At 38.5% G+C, this 23,596-nt stretch overlaps 1 protein-coding gene across 2 annotated transcripts in view; it reads left to right on the top strand.

The window, feature by feature from the left end:
• Positions 1–23,596, top strand: part of ubr2 (ubiquitin protein ligase E3 component n-recognin 2) — an 86,335-nt gene that overhangs the window by 5,190 nt on the left and 57,549 nt on the right. For both annotated transcript variants that reach the window (XM_061922181.1, XM_061922180.1), the window contains exons 2-5: positions 1,788–2,071; positions 10,545–10,623; positions 19,942–20,052; positions 21,867–21,997. In XM_061922181.1, coding sequence (XP_061778165.1) covers positions 1,788–2,071; positions 10,545–10,623; positions 19,942–20,052; positions 21,867–21,997 — 605 coding nt within the window. The remainder of the gene's footprint in view (positions 1–1,787; positions 2,072–10,544; positions 10,624–19,941; positions 20,053–21,866; positions 21,998–23,596) is intronic.

The raw sequence follows: 23,596 nt of genomic DNA, 5'->3' as shown, positions 1-23,596 counted from the left end.
TACACAGATGAAGGCACATTGCCACAAATCATAAAAGTTCAAAATAAAGGACTTTTTACTTCAGATGAGGCTGAAATTTAGTGTTGTGACTTCCTTTGGTTAACGCAAACAGGGCATTTTCCTTTGTTGGGTTTCATCGTTGAATTGTAACACAGCCGGTTTTACATACATTTAAATTGGCTGACTCACAAAAGGATGTCTGAATAAATGTCTACCATATATAGATAATCTGCTAACGACGTCAAACTTTAACTAAATTCCAAACAGACCATTTGGAGGAAGTACGAAGGAAGGGAAGATTTTTTTATGATTATCTCTGAAATGCCTCCATGACGTGATTTCAAATTTTCGGGACATATGCAGATCCCAAATACTCTTCTGCAGGTGTCATAAGGTAAAAAAAAGTAGATTTTGCATAATAGAGCCCCTTTAATAATACTAATGCAGACACTTGTAAACCTGTTAGCGTAATAGCTAATACTAGCACATACAAATATGAATAAAAACACTCCTACAGACATCACAAATGAGACAGTTTAGTAAGTACAATATAAACTGTTTTGGTTATATTGTAAGCCTACTGTCCGACTGCAGCTGAGATAGGCTCCAGCACCCCCCGCGACCCCCAAAAAGGGACAAGCGGTAGAAAATGGTCGGATGGATGTAAAACTTGGGAACGTTGCTTGGTGTTATGAATGCAGAATTCAGTAAAAAGATTTAAAGCTCAAAAAAGAGAGGCACCGCAGCACCTGGTGTTTGCGAACTTGTCCTAAAGATGGCAGCATAGCACAAATAATAACACACCTGTTCAGTGTATTTGCTTGTTTTTTTTTTTTTTTTTTAACTATTTGCATTGAAGACGACAGAGGGAAAAAAAATCATAAATTAACCGCACCGTTTTATTAGCCACAGAAATCAAGGCATAGGAAAAAGTAGCGGCTTTTAAGAATTTACGGTAGTTAATATTTAGGTCACAAGATGTAAATTGTTAGCAGTTTTTGGATGATAATTTAGAGGACTTTATGGGTGAAATAAAGTTGTCCAATTAGCTGCATTGTTAGCCACCTTGTACTTGCCACATATTACGACTTACACTGCATAAAAAAGAAAAACAAATGTGTTCTTGTCTTACATATGGATTGTGAATGATAGGCAGTTCCCCTTTAATATTGTGTACATAGATGTTTAAGATTTATTCATTCATATTTCGTCCTTATAAACTTGTGAATAAGTCACTGAAGTAATGATTATCCTGCATTTGTCAAGCAAATTGTATCTACATAGCCCTTAATGACAAGTGTCTCAAAAGACTTCTCAAACTCACAACGACATCCCCTGATCTCAACCCATATCCGGCCAAGGAAAAACCCAAAAGACCCCACCTGGGGAAAAAGAAGGAACTGCAGATCTAGGGTGAAACAAGTCTTAAAACGACTGCTTTAGAGGGAAGAACAACACCATTCTCTTCAGTCTTTGTGTTGGAGTCTCAACGGATGACACAAACAAAGACTGACAGAGCTGATTAGACTCTGCTCCGCTCGCTCAATCTGCTGTTGGATTACAAATACTGTACCTGCCGTCCAGCACAGTGCTGAGTTGCATTCTTTACCAATACAGTTGAAACCGAAGCACATTTTCCGATAAGAAAAAATGAAAATCCGATTAATGAATGAAACACTTGTGAACGTATCAATCAATTTCTCCTGTGAAGTCGTAAAATGTTGTTGCTCTTTTTTTTAACTACACATCATTGGAAAGCCTTTTCATCTTGTCTTTCTTGGTTTCAGCGGTGGTTGACAGCGGCAAATCTTCAGGTGGAACTCTATGCTCACCTGGCAGAGTATGTACCCAAAATCCTCTGCTTGGGGCCCAGCGGTTGCAGCAGCAGGGAGGAGCAGCGGGAGGAGCAGAGGGAAGAGTTGGCCTGTCAGCTGCTCCTTCTCGCTCCCTTGGAGTGGCTTCTGCTGGGTGAAGATCCAGCTATAGGCCTCGCTCAGCTGCAGGAGAACAACCAGCCGTCACCACTCTGCGGTCATGTGTTCAAAGTGGGAGAGCCCACCTACTCCTGCAGGTAACGGACGCATCTACGTATCATGAGTTTATTAACCTTTTACACCAAGATGTGCAAAGTTTAGACTGGAGCTTTTCTTTTTTATTTCTGTTGCACTTAGGGCTGGCGATATATAGGTATACTTGACATATCGCGGGTTTGTCTCTGTGCGATATAGAAAATGACTATATCGGGATATTCAAGTATACATTCTCACGCAGTTGCTTTTGGCTGTGGGCATTACACTGATTGCGTTTCCCACTCTTTCTTGTCTCTCCTCACAGAGACTTAAACCAAGCGCACCATCTTACATGCGTCACGTGTGCAACGTCACACACTCCCGCGGAGCAGACAGGTAGCGACATGGTAACGTTAACTGTGATGATAACGGTGCGGTGCGGGTGGTAATACAAGAGAGAGAAGGAGCAAATCTGGTAACAAATGAAGGAAGAATTAATTCCCAAGAGAAACAGCACGGGGTCCATCGTCTGGCGGTGGTTTGGCTTCAAGCGGGAAGATGTTGAACAATTATGCGGCAAAACTGTTGCTACAAAAAGTAGCACCACTGCTAATGAAGCATCATTTGAAAAGTCACCCGCTAGAGAATGAAGAGTGCTTCAAACTCCGCATGTCAACATCTCCGTTCGGTGCCACACCCACAAAATGCCAAAGCAACTATTTCCAGATCAACACTGTATGAAAAAAATAGTCAAAAATAGGAGATAACGTCCGCAGGAACCTACGACATAGCGAAGGACATACACTATTTGATTTCCTATTATGCAGCTCATTGACATAGACACTCATTGAAATATCTTGTGTGACATCATGCACAAAAGTGCACTTTATTTGTTTTAAACTATTGTCATGGCGTTCTATACAAAAAGTGCACTTTATTTTAGTGTTGTTTTGATACGTCATCTTAGTGACATTAAGCATAAAAGTGCACTAACAGCTTGTTTTAAAATGTCTCTGACAATCTTGCACTTTCTGTTTTGGAAATGACATGAATGTTTGTGCCACTGCATAATAACTGTTTAATAAATACACTTTTGATGAATAGACTTAGTTGTGGTTACCCTCTCTGCATACAAGTTTAAAATGAGCATATATTAATGCGGTATGAACAAGAATGTTTTAATGTAGACACATAGACTCATCATACAGCTGTGATTATATGCATCAAGTGTTCATTCAATGCTAAGGCAAAATACGAAGATATATATCGTGTATCATGACATGGCCTAAAAATATTGAGATATTAATAAAAGGCCATATCGCCCAGCCCTAGTTGCACTGCATTTTTTGCATTTAACTCAACGCTTAAACTCAATCCATCCACCTAACAGCTTTGTGGTGGATTACGATGACATTTAGGGGTGTCCTAATACTGTACTGAAATAAGCAAAAAACATGTATCGAATTAAATCTTTTGGCATCTAAAATCTCACAAGTCTTGCAGTATGTTAGCTTGTGCAATCTTTTTTTAGGCAATTCATTCACTAAAGGCAAGCATGCTAGGCTATAGACTACTAGGAGTTAACTAACAGCTAAACAGACTATAGCAAATAAGCTAGAGATACGTAATAAATGTTCTTCATTGAACAATACCAAAGACTATGAAAATGGGACCCATTACCTCCCTGCTTGGCACTCAGCATCAAGGCGTTGGAATTGGGGGTTAAATCACCAAAATGATTCTCGAGCTAGGCCACCACTGCTGCTCACTGCTGCTGCTCACTGCTCCCCTCCCCTCCCATGGGGTGGAACAAGGGGATGGGAATGGGTCAAATGCAGAAGGTAATTTCGCCACACTTAGTGTGTGTGACTATCAGTGGTACTTTAACTTAACTTTAATATTGCAGTCTAAAACACCACATTTGTCTACATAAACAAGTATCAAATAGTTATAGTTGCATATTACTTACACATACAGTCTCCAAGGCAGAAGCATTTTAGAAAGTATCCAGTAACAAAAGTGTCTGCATCATTCAACTTACTGCATCATGAGCTTAACTTTGTAAATTATTGTGGTCCTAGGTGTCGGCAAAACAATTACCATTCAACTTTAAAGTAAAGACAACATAAGTCCATTCTAGACAGTTAATGATAAATAGGTTAGTGTTTTTCATGCCCACCGTGGTTCTGTTTGACAAATTTCACTCGATCAAACATTTCTACACGATTCACAAGATTCAAACCTTTCCTAGGCTGCTGCAGTTGGTCGCCTCGTTTCGCTTCTGTTGAGTCTGTGGCGTGGGTTGAAACGACCAAACTGCCATTAGTAAACAAAAAAAAAATCAATTATAATTTAAAATGATGAATCAAATAATGAATTAAAATGTGTGGTAAACACTGCAAACAATAATACAGAATACAATACACAGCATAGCATTCTTTACATGCCACAACCACACTTGAAATGACATTGACGTGCCACAGTCTGGTAATAAAAGAAAAAAAACATAAATGGCAAAATAAAGAAAAGGGCATAATGTAATGAGGAAAAGTGGTTTTGATCTGAATATTTATCAATCAATTAATCAAACTTTATTTGTAAATCCCCTTACATCAGCTATAGCGGAACATAAGTACAGAACAACAGAGAAGAACAGAGCATAAAACATAATAAATATAACAAATCAATAGAAACTTTTGTTGAAATTCCTAAAAAGTGTCATCATAATTTTAAGCAGGGCTTATGTTTAGTCTTAAACAAATGTGAATTTGTGAGGGGCCGTAGTTCGGCTGGTAACATTTTACAAAGTCTGGGACCAGCTACGGAGAAAGACCGATCAGTTCAATGTTTAAATTTGGACCCAGGAACCTCTCGCTGCTGTTGGTTGGCAGACTGTAGAGCTCGACTGGAATGTATGTTTAAGAGCTCACTCAAATAAGATGGAGCAGTACTATGAACTGCCTTAAAACAATCCGCGGTTTAAAATCAACTCTGTAACGGAGAGAGCGCAGAACTGCGGTAATGTGGCTCTGTCCTCGACCATCCCTAATCAGGACTAAGATTCACTGATTATGGATGTGATGTTAGCGTAACCATAGTCGTGATGTCATATACTGTATGGTTGGAACTCTAGGTAATGTTTTTAAAATCTACCCTTGTGTGACTCTTTCTCACTTCCAGGTATACACTAATTCTAATTTACATTTAAAAATAGTCAACATAAATAGGCTGGGTATCGGTTTTGAGGAACAAGAAGTTAATGGTATTTAAAAAAACATGTTGTTCATCCCAGATAAAGAAAGATTTCATCCTCACTGTTTAAACTCTTACTGTTCTACGTACCTGCATTGTTTCACTTTTCTAAACAGAAACCTAAACAGATTTTTTTTATTTTTTCTATATAGTCAATTATTTTGATTTATTGTTTTTTTACCATTCAAGAATTAAATGTTTTGGTGAAGTAGTTCAATGATTTTCAGTACTTTGTGGCCTTAATGACTGTACCAAAAAGGAATGTGAATGTGACTTTAATATTGACTTACATATTAACAGTGATGATGCTATACCGTTACACTACTAGCTGTTATCTAGTCAACACGGTTGCTTCCACCAGTAAAAGTTAGCTGTCGGCATGTAGCCTTCTCTTCCTTGAAATCCACACAGATAGATGACCAAAATGGCCCCCTAGCATCTTGAAAGAACACAGTGTTCGGCCAATAATAGAATGAGAGCTGTTTAGAGTTTCCCCCAGATTGCCAATATATTTAAAGCAGAGGGGGCATAGTCAATATGACATTGTTTCATTTGCATAACCGGCAATGATGCTTATATTTGGAAAAAAAAAAGGGCAAAAACAAATCTGTATTATTCGTATTAACATATATTTTTTTATATTGTTTTACTCTCAATTGTTGCAAATTATTGTAAAATGTAACACAGGGTGAACTTAATTCTGCCGTCTCTGAATGTTGGAATTTAGTTCGCCAAATATGTACTGGGTAAATGTCCTTGGAGTCCCTGTAAAACTAAGTAAAAAAAAACACCACCACATTTATATACACTAGCTATATTTGCATCCAGCCTTTCCCTCCACCCACATTTAACGCCAAACAAACACTTACCAATCGACGGATTCATGTTGCACCAGTGTCAAAAGATCCGAAAGTCCCTTGTCTGCACATTTTACCGGCAATGCTACGACAGACATGGCACAGAGATGTATGGATACCCTGCGACACTCAAAGCAGATGCATTTCCAACAATAAAGTCAACAAAATCACAAAGGTGAGTTTTGTTGATGTTATTGACTTATGTGCTAATCAGACATATTTGGTCGCGGCATGACTGCCAGCTAATCGATGCTAACATGCTATTTAGGCTAGCTGTATCTACATTTGTAGCTATATTTGCATCCAGCCTTTCACTCCACCCACATTTAATGCCAAACAAACACTTACCAGTCGACGGATTTAAGTTGCTCCTGCACATTTTACCCGCGATGTTACGACAGACATGGCACAGAGATGTATGGATACCCTGCGACACGCAATCGTTGGTTAGAAGGCGATCGCCGAATAGCTTCAATAGCTATTCGCTCATTAGCTTCAGTTTCTTCTTCAATTTCGTTTTCGCTATCTGCCTCCATACTCCAACCATCCGTTTCAATACATGCGTAATCTGTTGAATCGCTTAAGCCGCTGAAATCCGAGTCTGAATCTGAACTAATGTCGCTTTATCTTGCTGTGTTATCCGCCATGTTGGCATCACTAAATGACGTCACAGGAAAATGGACGATGGATTTAAAGATAGCGAAAATCAGCCACTTTAAAGCCTTTTTTCGGGATATTCCATGATGGGTAAAACAATACGAAGGTCCTGCAGTCCTGGGTTCAAATCCAGGCTCGGGATCTTTCTGTGTGGAGTTTGCATGTTCTCCCCGTGAATGCGTGGGTTCCCTCCGGGTACTCCGGCTTCTTCCCACTTCCAAAGACATGCACCTGGGGATAGGTTGATTGGCAACACTAAATTGGCCCTAGTGTGTGAATGTGAGTGTGAATGTTGTCTGTCTATCTGTGTTGGCCCTGTGATGAGGTGGCGACTTGTCCAGGGTGTACCCCGCCTTCCGCCCGATTGTAGCTGAGATAGGCGCCAGCGCCCCCCGCGACCCCGAAAGGGAATAAGCGGTAGAAAATGGATGGATGGATGGATGGGTAAAATTTAGAAAAAAACTTCGAAAAATAAAATAAGCCACTGGGAACTGATTTTTATTGATTTTAACCCTTCTGAAATTGTGATAATGTTCCCCTTTAATGCTGCTAGTTTAATGCTGAATTACATCGGATCAGCTTATTGACAGGCTAACAAAAATTAGCAGTACAAACTTGTACTGGACATTCTTCCATTTTCTATACCGTTTATCCTCATTAGGGTTACGGCGGTAAGCTGAAGCCTATTTCAGCTGACCTTGGGCGAGAGGCAGGGAACACCCGAAACTGGTCGCCAGCCAATTGCAAGGCACAACTAGACAAACAACCATTCGCTTTCATATTCTTACCTATGGACAACTTACTGTTCAATTAACCTAACATGCATATTTTTGGAACGTGGGAGGAAGTTACAATATCCAGAGAAAACCCACAACATGCAAACTCCACACAGAGATGTCAAAATTTGAAGACGCACACGGCATAAAGTCAGACATGTCTGAAAGTAAAGTCTAACATAATGCTATGTGCGTCTTTCTGGGTTTGAATAAGAAATGCATTAATTACCGTAACTTGAAATATGTATACTTTTCCTCCTTACTTTAGCCGTTCCACCTCATTTTTAAGGTGTGACGGCTTTTATTTTGCCGTGGCGGTGTGCCACGATCGACAATGGAAAAAGAGGCTTTACAGTGACAATGTTTACAGTTGTGATCAAAATTATTCAACCCCCACACAATTTTGGTGTTTTAGCAAGTTGGACATTTATTCCGTATTTTGTTTATTGTCATATCAAATAATGATGCATTAAATAGACAAATGCAACTTGAATTACAACATTATATTTTGTAACATACCAAACAGTGTCATTTCTCTTAATACCTCTTTGACAAAATTATTCAACCCCCTAGTTACATGCATCTTTAATACTTAGTAGAACTCCCTTTGGCAGTAATGACATCCTTCAAACGTGATACATAACCGGACACAAGCTTCTTGCAACCATCTACAGGTATTTTAGCCCATTCCTCTTGGGCAAAGGCCTCCAGTTCATTCATATTCTTGGGCTTGCGTGCTGCAACTGCCTTCTTCAAGTCCCACCACAGGTTTTCTATAGGATTTAGGTCTGGCGACTGTGAAGGCCACTCCAGAGTCTTCCAGCCCTTCTTCTGCAACCACTCTGATGTTGATTTGGAGGTATGCTTGGGATCCTTGTCCTGTTGGAAGGTCCAACATCTCGCAAGCCTCAGCTTCGTCACTGACTTCATGACATTTGCAGCTAATATATCCTGGTAGGAAATAGAATTTATAATGCCTTGAACGCGCTGGAGATTCCCGATACCTCAGGAAGAGAAACAGCCCCAGAGCATGATTGACCCCCCAGCATGCTTGTCAAGGTAGTCAAGGTGTTCTTCTCTTTGTAAGCTTCATTTTTTCTCCTACAGACATAACGTTGATTCATAAGCCCAAAGAGTTCCAGTTTTGTCTCATCACGCCATAGAACAGTTTCCCAAAACCTTTGGGGTTTGTCCAGATGATTTTTGGCATACTGGAGTCTATTTTTCTTGTGCCTGGTAGTCAGAAGTGGGGTGCGCCTTGGAGTTCTAGCATGGAGGCCTTTATCTCGTAGTGCGCGCCTTATTGTCCGGGACGAAACCTGCGTTCCCCCCTCTGCAATGTCCTGTTGTAGTTCCTCAGCTGTCACCCGGGGGTTTTTCACCACTGTACGTTTCAAATACCGGACAGCAGTTGCACACAGCATCCTCTTTCTACCACGCCCAGGTATTGTTTCCACTGTGCCTTTAGCTTTAAACTTGCGAATTATGCCCCCAACTGTGTCTCTTGGAATGTGTAATGTCTTTGCTATTTTCTTATATCCATATCCTTTCTTATGAAGAGAAATTACCTCCTCTCTTGACTTTTTTGACCACTCCCTGGACTTCACCATGTTGCAAATACACCATTCACCATCTACAAGAAGCTGAGTGTCACAGTCTTTTTCAATCAGTTTAATTGTTGCTCGTTATGGTTCTAATCACATCTACAGGTGTTTTCAACACCTGATTGAAAATACCTTATTCAAATTCTATTCTTAAGAGTTATGATCTTCAAGGGGCTGAATAATTTTGTCAATGAGATATTAAGAGAAATTACACTGTTTGGTATGTTACAAAATATAATGATGTAATTCAAGTTGAATTTGTCTATTTAATGCATCTTTATTCGATATGACTATAAACAAAATACAAAATAAATGTCCAACTTGCTAAAACACCAAAATTGTGTGGGGGTTGAATAATTTTGATCACAATTGTACGTCCACACACTACATGTAGGGGAAACCTTGCTCAGTGTACTTGGGCGTTACACAGCAGTGTGTGGACGTAAACATTGTCACTGTTAAGCCTTTTTTCCATTGCCTTGGACTGAGGGGTGTTGACTGAGATAGAAGCCCCTTCTCTGAAAGCCACACCTTTTTAAAACATCACAAATCAGCATCTAGGTCAGTGGTTTTCAACCTTTTTTCAGTGATGCACCCCCTGTGAACATGTTTTTAATTTAAGTACCACCTAATCATAGCAAAGCATTTTTGGTTGAAAAAAAGAGATAAAGAAATAAAATACAGCACTATGTCATCAGTTTTTGAGTTATTAGAATTGTATAACAGTGCAAAATATTGCATCATACAGTGATTCAAATATAAATAAAGATTTCTACACATAGAAGTAATCATCAACTTAAAGTGCCCTCTTTGGGGATTGTAATGAGATCCATTTGGATTCATGAACTTAATTCTAAACATCCATCCATTCATTTCTACCGCTTATTCCCTTTGGGGTTGCGGGGGGCGCTGGTGCCTATCTCAGCTACAACATTTCTTCACAAAAAAAAAAATCTTTAACAATATTTATGGAACATGTCCACAAAAAATCCATCTTTCAACACTGAATATTGCAATCTTGCATTTCTTTTCACAGTTTATGAACTTACATTCATATTTTGTTGAAGTATTATTCAATAAATATATTTATAAAGGACTTTTGAATTGTTGCTAATTTTAGAATATTTGAAAAAGAATATCACGTAGCCCCTGGCATACCTTCAAGTACCCCCAGGGGTACGCGTACCCCCATTTAAGAACCACTGATCTAGGTGACTGAAACTTCAAAATGCACCCAGCAACTAAACAAATGTAATTAACTGTACCAATTCATTGTTAAGTTTTACAGCCAGGGTACAAAAAGCTTGCCAAGGGGCATTTATTATTTAACTAAATACCGGAGGGGGATTCATTTATATATTTGACACATTTTTTTTGTGTGTGTTTCAGGGATTGTGCAGCTGACCCCACCTGTGTTTTGTGCATGCAGTGTTTCTTGGGAAGTGTTCATAAAGATCATCGATACAGAGTGAGTATATACACTTACAAACACTGAAAAGAGAACATGTGCAGTTGGAATTGTGTCACAGAAAAGCTGCTTGGTGGATTTTGCAAATTGGATGGGCGTGTCAGCCTTAGCAGCTGCTTGATGTGACATGTGATACTGAGCATCATGCTGCTAACAGGCTGGTGTTCTCTATCGCACCTGCTGTTGTGATGTCACAGCCTGTAGGTGGGATGGGTATGCGTTACTTTGTGATGTTGCACTGCCACCTTGAATTGCTCAGGTCGATAAATAGCCATGCTGTCTCTATTTTGTGCAAACCCCTCAGCCCCATGCCATTAAAAACTCTTGAGCTTCAACAAAACATCCATCCATCCTTTTTCTACCGCTTATTCCCTATGCGCCTATCTCAGCTACAATCGGGCGGAACGTGGGGTACACCCTGGACAAGTCGCCACCTCATCACAGGGCCAACACAGATAGACAACTTTCACACTCACATTCACACTAGGGACCATTTAGTGTTGCCAATCAACCTATCCCCAGGTGCATGTCTTTGGAGGTGGGTGGAAGCCGGAGTATCCGGAGGGAACCCACACATTCACGGGAAGAACATGCAAACTCCACACAGAAAGATCCCTAGCCTGGGATTGAACCCAGGATTGCAGGACCTTCATATTGTTAGGCAGACGTACTAACCCCTCTGCCACTGTGAAGCTCGGAACAAAACATGTATGTAAAAAAAAGTTTCTAAAGTGGCTGTTTCGACATTATATGATTTCTGCAAATTACCCTCAGTTATAAAGTAAACCCTAAAGGGGAACTGCACTTTTTTTTTGGGCATTTTGCCTATTGTTCACAATCATTATAATAGACATGACGATGGATTTTTTTTTTTTTTGCATTCTAAATATTAAATAAATGCAATCAAAAGTTTACCGTATTTTTCGGAGTATAAGTCGCTTTGGAGTATAAGTCACACCTCCCGAAAATGCATAATAAAGAAGGAAAAAAACACATTTAAGTCGCATTTTTTCGGGAATTTTTTTTGATAAAACCCAACACCATGAATAGACATTTGATAGGCAATTTAAAATAAATAAAGAATAGTGAACAACAGGCTGAATAAGCGTATGTTATATGACGCATAAATAACCAACTGAGAAGGTGCCTGGTATGTTAACGTAACATTATGGTAAGAGTCATTCAAATATACTATAACATATAGAACATGCTACACATTTACCAAACAATCTGTCACTCCTAATTGCTAAATCCCATGAAATCTTATACGTCTAGTCTCTTACGTGAATGAGCTAAATAATATTATTTGATATTTTACGGTAATGTGTTATTAATTTCTCACATAAGTCGGTCCTGAGTATAAGTCGCACCGCCGGCCAAACTATGAAAAAAAACTGCGACTTATAGTCCGAAAAATACAGTACTTACAATGGAACCAATGGGAGTTGCGCAATTCCCCCTATAAAGCTCTTAAGAACATCTCCATTGAGGTTATACATACATAATGTCAGTATATTTTTAATGTAGTAACGGGCACATTTATATTATAGATATGAAAAAAAGTTGGACATGCTTACATAAAAAGAAATTATATCATTTGATAATTTTAAGCATTTGTTTCAAAATTGAAAATGTTTGCTTTTTTCCCCCTAATTAATGATTACTACTAACTGCAGACTTCATGAGAGCCAACAAACATAATAAAACATCACTTACTCCATATTGTCTGCTGTCATCAGGAGGCTGACTGGTAGGATGTTGATATATTCCCATTTAGGTGAAAAATGTCTCATAATCCTCACAAAGAAAAGGGGTTGGGGGCAGGGACGACCAAGCGTCTTTTCGTGTCGTCATCGCCAGTTTCAGGTCTTAAATGGCTGTCGACTTGTCGGAATACCTACTCAGACTTCTGTCCAGGTGAGATGCTTGATTTATGATCTAGAATAAACTTACAGGGAGCAAGGAAGCGAGGAAGCAGCAGCCCACTCGATGATGTATACATAGAGACACAGGGTAGTGATCACGACGCTACTGTAAATAGTTTGTCTGCATTAGCGCTTATATTAACAATATCACTGATACTTTGTTAATATTCAAATCACGAAATGTAAATGGAATATTGTTGGTGGTTTTTTAATGGTAATTAATTGAATTTTAGGGGCGAAATGGAGGAGCTCCCATTGGCTTTGCTGTAAGAAGACTTTTAATTACTTTTATTTACAAGTTAGAAGGCATAAAAATAATCAAATCCATCCGTTGTCATGTCTTTCATAATGATTGTGCGCAATAGGCAACTGTCCAGCAAAGGTCCAGTTCCCCTTTAAGTTGCTTCTGACTCCATAATTTCCCCTAGAATGCCACTATACATGTCGTGGTGTGGGCATGGCTAAAGGCGTACTCACAATGTATGACATCATCAATAATTCCATCCATTTCCTACAACTTTTCCGTCTTGGATATCATAATTTCCATTTACAAGGATGCATATATTTTCTTTAAAAAGGCTCACAAATGTTTTATGTATATTTAAAAACAAATGTGTTATTAGTTATTAATAATAACAATAAGAATCAGCTTTAATGGCTAATTTTGTTTAACGCACAAGGAATTTGACTTGGTAGACTGTCCTCTCTTTGTTCAAGGCAAGTTCAACTGTACTGCTTTATCCATCCATCCATTTTCTACCGCTTATTCCCTTTCGGGGTCGCGGGGGGCGCTGGCGCCTATCTCAGCTACAATCGGGCGGAAGGCAGGGTACACCCTGGACAAGTCGCCACCTCATCGTACTGCTTTATGTACAATGTAACACATGGTACACTATATTGTGCCCTCCTCTGTTGCAATTTGGTTTGCCAAACCTGTAAACAGTCTTTTTGAATTAGAGATGAAAAATTAACTTGAGTTGTTTTGTTGCTATTCACAATGTACTCACTCAATGTACATTATATATACACATGAAGTGGACGTACATGGAGGAATCATGTTAGATTAAATTTTTTTAGAATGGGCAATCGCAGGGCACATGCACTAAAAACAAACTATATTATACACTCACATTTATATCTATGGACAATTTACAGTCTCCGATTAATTTAACATGCATATTTTTGGAATGTGGGAGGAAACTGCAGTACAAAAGGGGTTCATCTGGGCCCGGGATGGATCTCATGTGAAAGGAATAATTTTGCAATGCAGTCTGCTGAAAATAACCGAAGGAGCCACTCTAGTACACAGCAACTGACGCTGTGGTCAAAGTTGGAACTGCCATAAAATATATTGTAAGATATTTAACAGTCTACTGCTGTCTGGCAGCTTAAGTGGATAGTGCACCTTCTTAATTTGTCACGTTTCATGCGTTTCACGAATGGGGCCATATAAATCCCCTTCTTACGGTACCCTGAGAAAACCCACTTAACATTCACACTTTACACAGAGGTCCAGAGGTTGGAAGACACACCCAGCGCAAAGTTAGATGTTATTGTCGGTAGTAATATCAGAATAATTACGGTAGTTTACACTGGCTTGAAGAAGAAATGCATTAATTAACTTGAAAGACCATTCACTTTAACTTATTCTCTTTACATTTGCCAGGTGTGAACTTCGTTTAATGGCGTGACCAGCTGTCGCCCTCCTCACAGGCGATGTTGATGCACTTTTTTTTTTCTAAATAAAGCATAGAGGAGCATTTTTATATGTGAGATGGTTTTAAAACTTACTATTGCTAATGGTATGTAAATAATAGACTATATACAGTGTACCCATTTGTACAACATATTACAATTTCTTTTCATGTACAAAAAAAAAGGATATATTTTGAAGGTGTGGCGGCATTTATCTTGCTGTGGTGGTGTGCCACGATCAATTACATGTAGAAGAAACACTAGACCTTGTGTTACCGATAGCTATGTTTACATGTAGACAATTTTAACCCTTGGTTATTGGAATTCCAAAACCACTCCACACTATATATATGCAATACGTGTTAAATCTGGGCATGCGCAGAGTTGTCTTTTTTTTTTTAGAAAATAGTAGAAGAAGAAACTCCTTCTGCCTGTCTTGTAACCTACTCAGTGGTCTAGTGGTTAGAGTGTCCGCCCTGAGTTGAGTAGGTTGGGAGTTCAAACCCCGGCCGAGTCATACCAAAGACTATAAAAAAAAGGGACCCATTGCCTCCCTGCTTGGCACTCAGCATCAAGGGTTGGAATTGAGGGTTGAATCACCATAAATGATTCCCGGGTACGGCACTGCTGCTGCCCACTGCTCCCCTCACTTCCCAGGGGGTGATCAAGGGAATGGGTCAAATGCAGAGGACAAATTTGACCACACCTAGTGTGTGTGTGACAATCATTGGTACTTTAACTTTGTAAATCAGTGGTTCTCAACCTTTTATCAACCTTTCAATTTTTTTAATTGAAGTACCCCCTAATCACAGCAAAGCATTTTTGGTGAAAAAAAGAGATACAAAAGTAAAATACAGCACTATGTCATCAGTTTCTGATTCATTAAATCGTATAACAGTGCAAAATATTGCTCATTTGTAGTGGTCTTTCTTGAACTATTTGGAAAAAAAGATATAAAAATAACTAAAAACATGTTGAAAATAAACAAGTGATTCATTTATAAATAAAGATTTCTACACATAGAAGTAATCATCAACTTAAAGTGCCCTCAGTGAATGTTGCATTGTTGCATTTCTTTTCACAGTTTATGAACTTACATCCGTATTTTGTTGAAATATTATTCAATAAATATATTTATAAAAGATTTTTGAATTGTTGCTATTTTTAAAAAATCTCACGTACTCCTTTGCATACCTTCAAGTACCCCCAGGGGTACTCGTTACCCCCATTTGAGAACCACTGTTGTAAACAATTGGCACTTTGCAATTTGTTAACTTATTAAAAAAAGTTTAAAAAAAATACTTGCTCTTTCATTTTTGAAAGCATTCTTAATGCAGTGTTTTTTCACCCTGTTGGTTGTTAACTTGAGGTAAAGGAACATTTAGAGGTCCTAACTTCAAGGGGAAATTCACTCTATTTTGGCGAATTTACCTTCTCGATCACAATCCTCGTGTAAGACAAGATCACTTAGTTTTTTCTTTTTTAATGCCTTCTAAATATTAAATCAATGGATGCTATGGGGGTCTCTATTCTGCCTTTAAAAGCCCTTAAAAACATCCAAACACTTCATTAAGATTTGATATACATGATGTAAGTATACATGTATATGTAATGTAGTGACAGGCACATTATTTTATATTTACGTATTTTGATCATTTTAAGCATATGCAGTGCTTTAATTTAAAAAATGCATCACATTTTTTGCTTTTCCCCCCCACTACATTACTCATTTCTTCTCACTGCAAACTTTTTATTTTTTAATTTTTAAAATTTTTTTTTATTCACTACAACATAACAATACATGGCAATACCATAAAAGTGCAATCCAATTCCAGAACCAAACCCGAACCAGCAACACTCAGAACAGCAACTATTAAGAGGACACACAAACACGACACAGAGCAATCCAAATGTAGTGAAACAAAATATCAACAACAATATCAATACCAGTAACAATTTCAACATAGCAGTGATTAAAAATCCCTCATTGACATTATCATTAGACATAACGAATAGAAAATAAAAAAGTAAAATAAAAATGACCAATAGTGTCACGGTGGCTTACACTTGCATCGCATCTCATAAGCTTGACAACACACTGTCCAATATTTTCACACAGATAAAAATCAGTCATATTTTTGGTTCATTTAATAGTTAAAACATATTTAAATAATGGATCCCATATTCCAATATACGATTCGTTATTATCACTGCAAACTTCATAAGAACCAAAAAAACATACCAAAAATTCACTTACTGTGCAATGTCTGCTGTCATTTTGATGCCGATTGATAGAATCTTGCTATATTCCCATTTTAGATAATATATAACTAATAGACCTTGCGAAGAAAGGGGGTGGGCCAAGCGTCTTTTCGTGTCGTTCTCGCCTTTTCCGGGTCAAAATTGGCTGTCAAAGTGTACCAACTTTTCGGATTACATCCTCATCCTTCTGCTATTCAGATGAGAGAAATGATTTATGATCTACAATAAGCTTTACTGAGCAGAGGAAGCAGCTTACCACTTGATGATCTAAACATAGGCACACACGCTAGTGATCACTGTGTCGCTATAAATACTTTGTCTGCTTTAGCGCTTATAATAACAATAACGCAAATACTTGGTTAATATTCAAGTCGTGAAATGTAAATGAAGTATTGTTGGTGCTTTTTGGATGTTTTTTTTATTAGATTTTTTGGGGGAATAAAGGACATCCAATTGGCTGCGCTGTAAGCAGACTTTTGTTTATTTATTATTTAGACAGCATTAAAAAAAAAAATTGGGTTTAGTGTATTTCATAACGATTGTGAAAGATAGGCAAAATTCCAAAATAGGTGCAGTTTCCCATAGACGGCGATTCCGCTATCTGAGTTGTAGTCCTCAAGATTGTTTATACCAGGGATGTCAAACATGTGACCCGCGGCCCTGAACAGGTTGAACCTGGCCTGCGAGATGAGTTTGCTATGTGTAAAATTCAGCACCATTTTTAAATTGATGAAACTGCTGTTCTAAAAGTGTCCGTTGGATGTCACAATAGCAATTCTGTTAGGCAAGCAAATAGTGCGAGCAAGTATACCAACCAAGAGGTACACGGTAAAGCGGGGCTGCGACTCCTCCCCCTCAACCCAATGTAAAACAAAGAGGAATAAAATAAACAATTGGTAACCTCAATTAAAATGCTGGATGAGACACTGCACATTGATATAGTTCTGTCAAAATGATTTTCTTCTGTGCAAATTTAAAGAAAGTCAACAATGGAAATGACCAATTAGGTAGTTGATACATAGAAGTGTTTTTATTTATGCTTCATTTTATTTTTGTCAAATCATAGATGGGCTGTGATTTAAAGGGGAACATTATCACCAGACCTATGTAAGCGTCAATATATACCTTGATGTTGCAGAAAAAAGACCATATGTTTTTTTAACCGATTTCCGAACTCTAAAAGGGTGAATTTGGCGATTTAAACGCTTTTCATTTGATAGCTTGTCGGAGTGATGACCTTTCACCTGTGACGTCACAACATGAAGCGGTCCTCCATTTTCTCAATCTTATTACACGCACCAAGTGACATCAGCTCTGTTATTTTCCGTTTTTTCGACTGTTTTCCCGTACCTTGGAGACATCATGCCTCCTCGGTGTGTTGTCAGAGGGTGTAACAACACAAACAAAGACGGTTCAAGTTGCACCAGTGGCCAAAAGATGCGAAAGTCCCTCGTTTATTCCGCACACTTTACCGACGACAGCTATGCTACGACAGAGATGGCCAGAATGTGTGGATATCCTGTGACACTCAAAGCAGATGCATTTCCAACGATAAAGTCAAAGAAATCTGCAATATTGGAAAATAGACCACCACTGAATCTGCCGGAGTGCAAGCTATTCAGGGACGACGGCAGTCTCTTCCCGCAGACGAGCGAGATAAACCCCCTGGATATGTTGGCTAAGACGTGATTTATGCCACTTCTTTTTCTGTCTCATTTTGTCCACCAAACTTATAAAGTTATGCATGAATGCACAAAGGTGAGTTTGGTTGATGTTATTGACTTATGTGGAGTGTGCTAATCAGACATATTTGGTCACGGCATGACTGCAAGACATGCTATTTAGGCTAGCTGTATGTACATATTGCATCATTATGCCTCATTTGTAGCTATATTTGCATCCAGCCTTTCCCTCCAGCCACATTTAATGCCAAACAAACACATACCAATCGTTGGTTAAAAGGCGATCGCCGAATTCGTCCTCGCTTCCTCCCGTGCCGCTGTCTGTCGTGATATGGCTCAATAGCTTCAGTTACTTCTTCAATTTCGTTTTCGCTTCCTGCCTCCACACTCCAACCATCCGTTTCAATACATGCGTAATCTGTTGAATTGCTTTTGGCGCGGAAATCCGAGTCTGAATCCGAGCTAATATCGCTATACCTTTCTGTGCTATCCGCCATGTTTGTTTCTGTTCGGTCACGCTGTGACGTCATATGATAATGGACGGGTGGATATAACAATAGTTAAAATCAGGCACTTTGAAGCCGTTTTTCGGGGTATTGCGTGATGGGTAAAATTTTGAGAAACACTTCAAAAAATAAAATAAGCCACTGGGAACTGATTTTTATTGGTTTTAACCCTTCAGAAATTGTGATAATGTTCCCCTTTAAGGTTTAATTGGTTTGTAGAAGCACTGAGAATAAGTCTAATTTAATTGTGCTCTTAATGGTGTTTTGGATTTTTTTACTAACTTGAAGTGTTAAGTCAAGAGGCTTATTTGTGATATGTACATTTTCAGAATGTCCCTGTTCTGTTTTGGGCCAAAGTAAAACAAAGAAAACAATCTGAAGTTGTCATAGTTGTATTTTTAAGTTGTTATGCAATGATTTTACCCGTCCGGCAAACGTGGGAATAGATTGTTCTAAATGCTAAAATGAGATAAAATGAGTTTGACACTCCTGGTTTATACTGCACATTCCTTTTTCAAACTAACATCCACGCTGTCACAGACTCCCATAAAGTCATCCCCCACACAGTATAAATGAAAGCTGGCGGGGTCAAAATCACTTTTCTGTTTTGACATTTAACTTTGTAATAGAACACCTTCAAACCTTTCCAACAGTTTTTAATTTGGTCGATAGATTGGTGACTTCCAGGTTCCTGCAGTTTTTCATGGACTTGTTCGAACAACTTTATGTTTCTAGCCTTTCGAAATCTTAAGTTCTCTTAACGTTTCTAACAAGAAACAAGAATGCTGCTTCCTTCCCGCCATGTTTGCTGCTCGGCGATAAACACAAACGTGTCACGCTGACATAGCACATATGCGCAGGGAGGTGATTTTACCCCAACTACAAACACAGGATCCGAATGGGTGTGTACATGGACGAAATAACGATCGGCATAAATTTAGAGCAAGATATTTTTCATAATGGACCGTATCAGAATTTTCCGACTGATGTGTTTGAGTGTTTATTGGTATTATTTGTGTCCATATCAACATGGGTACTGTCACATCTTGACGGTCTATCGGTTGGTCCTAGTAAAATCTCTGACTTCAAATCGCTGGCAAAATTACATAATTATTTTCTGTTGTGTCACTCAGCTCACAGATTAGAGCGGTCACATGCTAAGTGACAACCAGTAGCCGACTTTTGCTTGTCTTCTGCAGGTGACGCACTTGACTTTGTGTGTGTGTGTCTGTCTTTATGTGCACACAGATGACCACGTCCGGAGGTGGGGGGTTTTGTGACTGCGGAGACACTGAAGCCTGGAAGAAGGGTCCTTACTGCCAAAAACATACACCGACCACCATCAAAGACTCAGAAGAGGTTAGACAGCTAGTGCAGTTGTCTAATTTTAGTTGTATAAATAAGACTTTATTCTCCCGTGGCCAGAATCAAATATGGCCCGTTGTTCCAACATGAACCCAAAACAGAAAGAAGGTACCTCAAAAACGCAGTAGAGGCTCAGTTTTTGTACACTTTTCACTAAAATGTTTGAACGATACACAAGCTTCCAGTTAGGTGACAGCCCTACACAAACAAATCAGGCTAACTGTTCAATCCATCAGAATAATAATTATGCAGGAACATGATTTATAGAGCTGACAGAGAAGTTTTTAGCAAGGGTGAAAAGAAAAATAGGAGGCTGTAGAGGCAAAAGAGCAATTGGCAATAACTCTCTATAAAAAAAACCTAAAAACAATGACAGTATGAAACCAAACAAATCCATCCATCCATTTTCTACTTCTGGTGCCTCCCTGAGTTGGGGGAGGGCTGGAATCCAAACCCAGCTGCACTCAGGCAGAAGGCAGGCTACATCCTGGACAAATCACCATCTCATCCCAGGCCTGTGTAGACTGACAACATTCACACTCACTTTCACACACAAGGGTCAATTTAGTGTTACCAATCATCAAGAAGTTTTAAATATTAATGTGATAAGTTTAAAAATGCACATCCCAGTGAATTGTTTTTACTTTTTGCTCTGTTTTGAGAATCACACAGCCAGAGCAGTCCTGTTTGAATGTTACAAATTAAGTAATAAAGTAATAGACTTACCCAGGAATTGTTTGAAGTTATCCAAGCTAATTTAATTTATATATTTTAATAATCAAGGGATATTTTTTTTTTTAGAATCAAATTATGGATCTAAGATACATTCTGCTGATTCCAATCATCCATGAGTGAGCTTTGCCAACACATGTATTCACTGTAAATTGTTCAATTTTTTTATGCTGTTTGCCATTTTACAGTTCAACGTTATTGACACATTATTTTAATTAGTTTCTTATTTTATTTTACTCCATGCAATTGTTTGATCAAAACAAAACCAGGAGTACACCAATCACTTTAGTATCAATCATATACTGATGCTACCCAGGGTGTCGACACAGCACATTTTTGGACCTATCCGATCCTCCTCTTACGAGTCATGTACTGACTGTGACAATGCTACACACCAACAGTTGTTATATTATCCTTTCTCTAACTGTTATCAATACTAATTTTCTGTTAATGACTGCTTACTTTTCGCTGTAACACGCTTCCATCTAGTCTACTTGAACTTTACCATGCACTTATTACTTGGCGTTTGTTAAAGCTAGCTTAGCGGCTTGGTTAGCTATTAGCATGCCTGCTCCTGGCTTGCCTAAAAGGTTTAGTCTTGCCCCAATACTCGATAATGATTAATGGTCGTGATACTTACTGTAAGATACTCAGAACTGTTAATGTAACCATTGTGCAATGTTAATCTAACTAACTGTGCAATACTCTAGCTATATATGGCAGCTAAATGTACAATTCAGGTACCATTATTTGTGAAACTGCGTTAAATATGATTGCACACAATTTTGCTACAATGACAATTACTTTCTACAGATAAATAAGTAAATAATATCAGGTTCTCAATAGTATTGCGCCGGTAAGCTTGAACAAAAAAAAAGATCTCTTCTGCCATAACAGAAAATAATTGAGAAGCACTAGTGGTTGAGATGCTTTCACTGCCCGTTCAGTGATGACGTGAATGTGAGTTTAATGGTCGTTTAAGATTACCGTAAAAATTACGGGCTGTTCATGTCCTTGTGTATTCATGTCGGAGTTTATATTTTAGCAGTATTTAAACAACTATTTGTTTTACTCAGGACCCCATAACCCAGTTATCGGTTGACATGGTTGCCCGCAGTTGCAGCATTTTCTCCATTATCTTGAAGTATGCTGTGGACATGCTTACATGGACGCAAGAGGATCAGCTACCTGCAGGCCTGGAACCACCGTATGTACACACATTTCTGCATGTGAACTGTCCAAGATCGTGATTATTACTTGCCTAAGAATATTCATCTTTTATCCTATTTTAACAAACGTCATAATATAGGCCAAAATCAGTTTTACTGCAACGTTGGTGTTAACGCACTTTTTGTGTCTTTTTACGCATTGAAATCAGAAAAGAAGCGCATTTCCGGAAGTGCGCGCTTCCCCCTGATGCAGATTTATTATTGATTTTTTTTACCGACCCTACCTCCTCCGGGTCAAAATTCTGGTTTGCTTTTTTTTTTTTAAATCGCTTTCTGCCCGTGTTTGTATTGTTGATATTTGCCGATGTTGTGCCAAAATATGATTACTTGACAAAAAGTGTTTTCCTGCGCGGGAGCGCGTACCGCTCGCTAAACCTGCATTGCTTGGCCCCGTCTGTCCACAGTGGATTACTACGCGTAAGACAAACACTTTATCTTAGTGGTTATTGTAACGCTTAACATTATTTAAGCCTTTATCGTGTCTGGGAAATGACAATTTGCCTTTTCTGTGGTATTAAAGAGATTTAAAGCAGTGGTACCCAACCACCGGGCTCGATTGGTACCGGGCCGCAGAATAATTTTTTATTAATTTTTTAATTTTTTATTTTTTTATTAAATCAACATAAAAAACACAAGATACACTTACAATTTGTGCACCAACCCCACAACCATCCCTCCCAGCCAGGCCGCGGGACAAGTTATCAAGCGTTGACAGGTCCTCAGCTACAAAAAGGTTGGGGACCACTGATTTAAAGGACTGTTGCTAGTCTGTTGTTTATGTGGTAAAATATCTTGTTTGGAAGATACATACAATTCTTACTGTTATTTCTTCATGCACATAATAAATACTTATAAAGTTTTTGGAGGTACTCATTTATGTAAAAATGTCATTAAATGTAAAATTGCCTGACAAAAAGTGATTCAACGTGATATTTTGAGTTTTACACATCGCATATTTACACATGCATATTTTACTAGAATACCCTTATGGGCATGCTATGTAATGTGTACTTGTTGAAATACCCTTTACAAAGCTAAAATCTACCCAAACTACCACTTTGCTCTTAAATTGCTGCATTGAAAAAGGACATTGAAACTAACTTGCAAAATTCTACGTTTGTTGGCATTACTGTATTTTTCGGATTGTAAGTCGCTCCGGAGTATACGTCGCACCGGCCGAAAATGCATAATAAAGAAGGAAAAAAACATACACGTCGCACTGGAGTATAGGTCGCATTTTTGGGGGAAATTTATTTGATAAAATCCAACACCAGGAATAGACATTTGAAAGGCAATTTAAAATAAATAAAGAATAGTGAACAACAGGCTGAATAAGTGTACGTTTTACGACGCATAAATAACCAACTGAGAAGGTGCCTGGTATGTTAACGTAACATATTATGGTAAGAGTCATTCAAATAACTATAACATATAGAACATGCTATACGTTTACCAAACAATCTGTCACTCCTAATCGATAAATCCGATGAAATCTTCTTCCTCGATGTCGCTTCTAAACAACTCTGCCAACTCCAAAGGTATGCGCCGCTTCCTCTTATCGTTTTCTGCTGCATATT

This window comes from Nerophis ophidion, linkage group LG15 (assembly GCF_033978795.1).
Source record: "Nerophis ophidion isolate RoL-2023_Sa linkage group LG15, RoL_Noph_v1.0, whole genome shotgun sequence".
Classification (NCBI taxonomy): Eukaryota; Metazoa; Chordata; class Actinopteri; order Syngnathiformes; family Syngnathidae; genus Nerophis; species Nerophis ophidion.
This window is presented reverse-complemented; position numbering and strand designations above follow the sequence as displayed.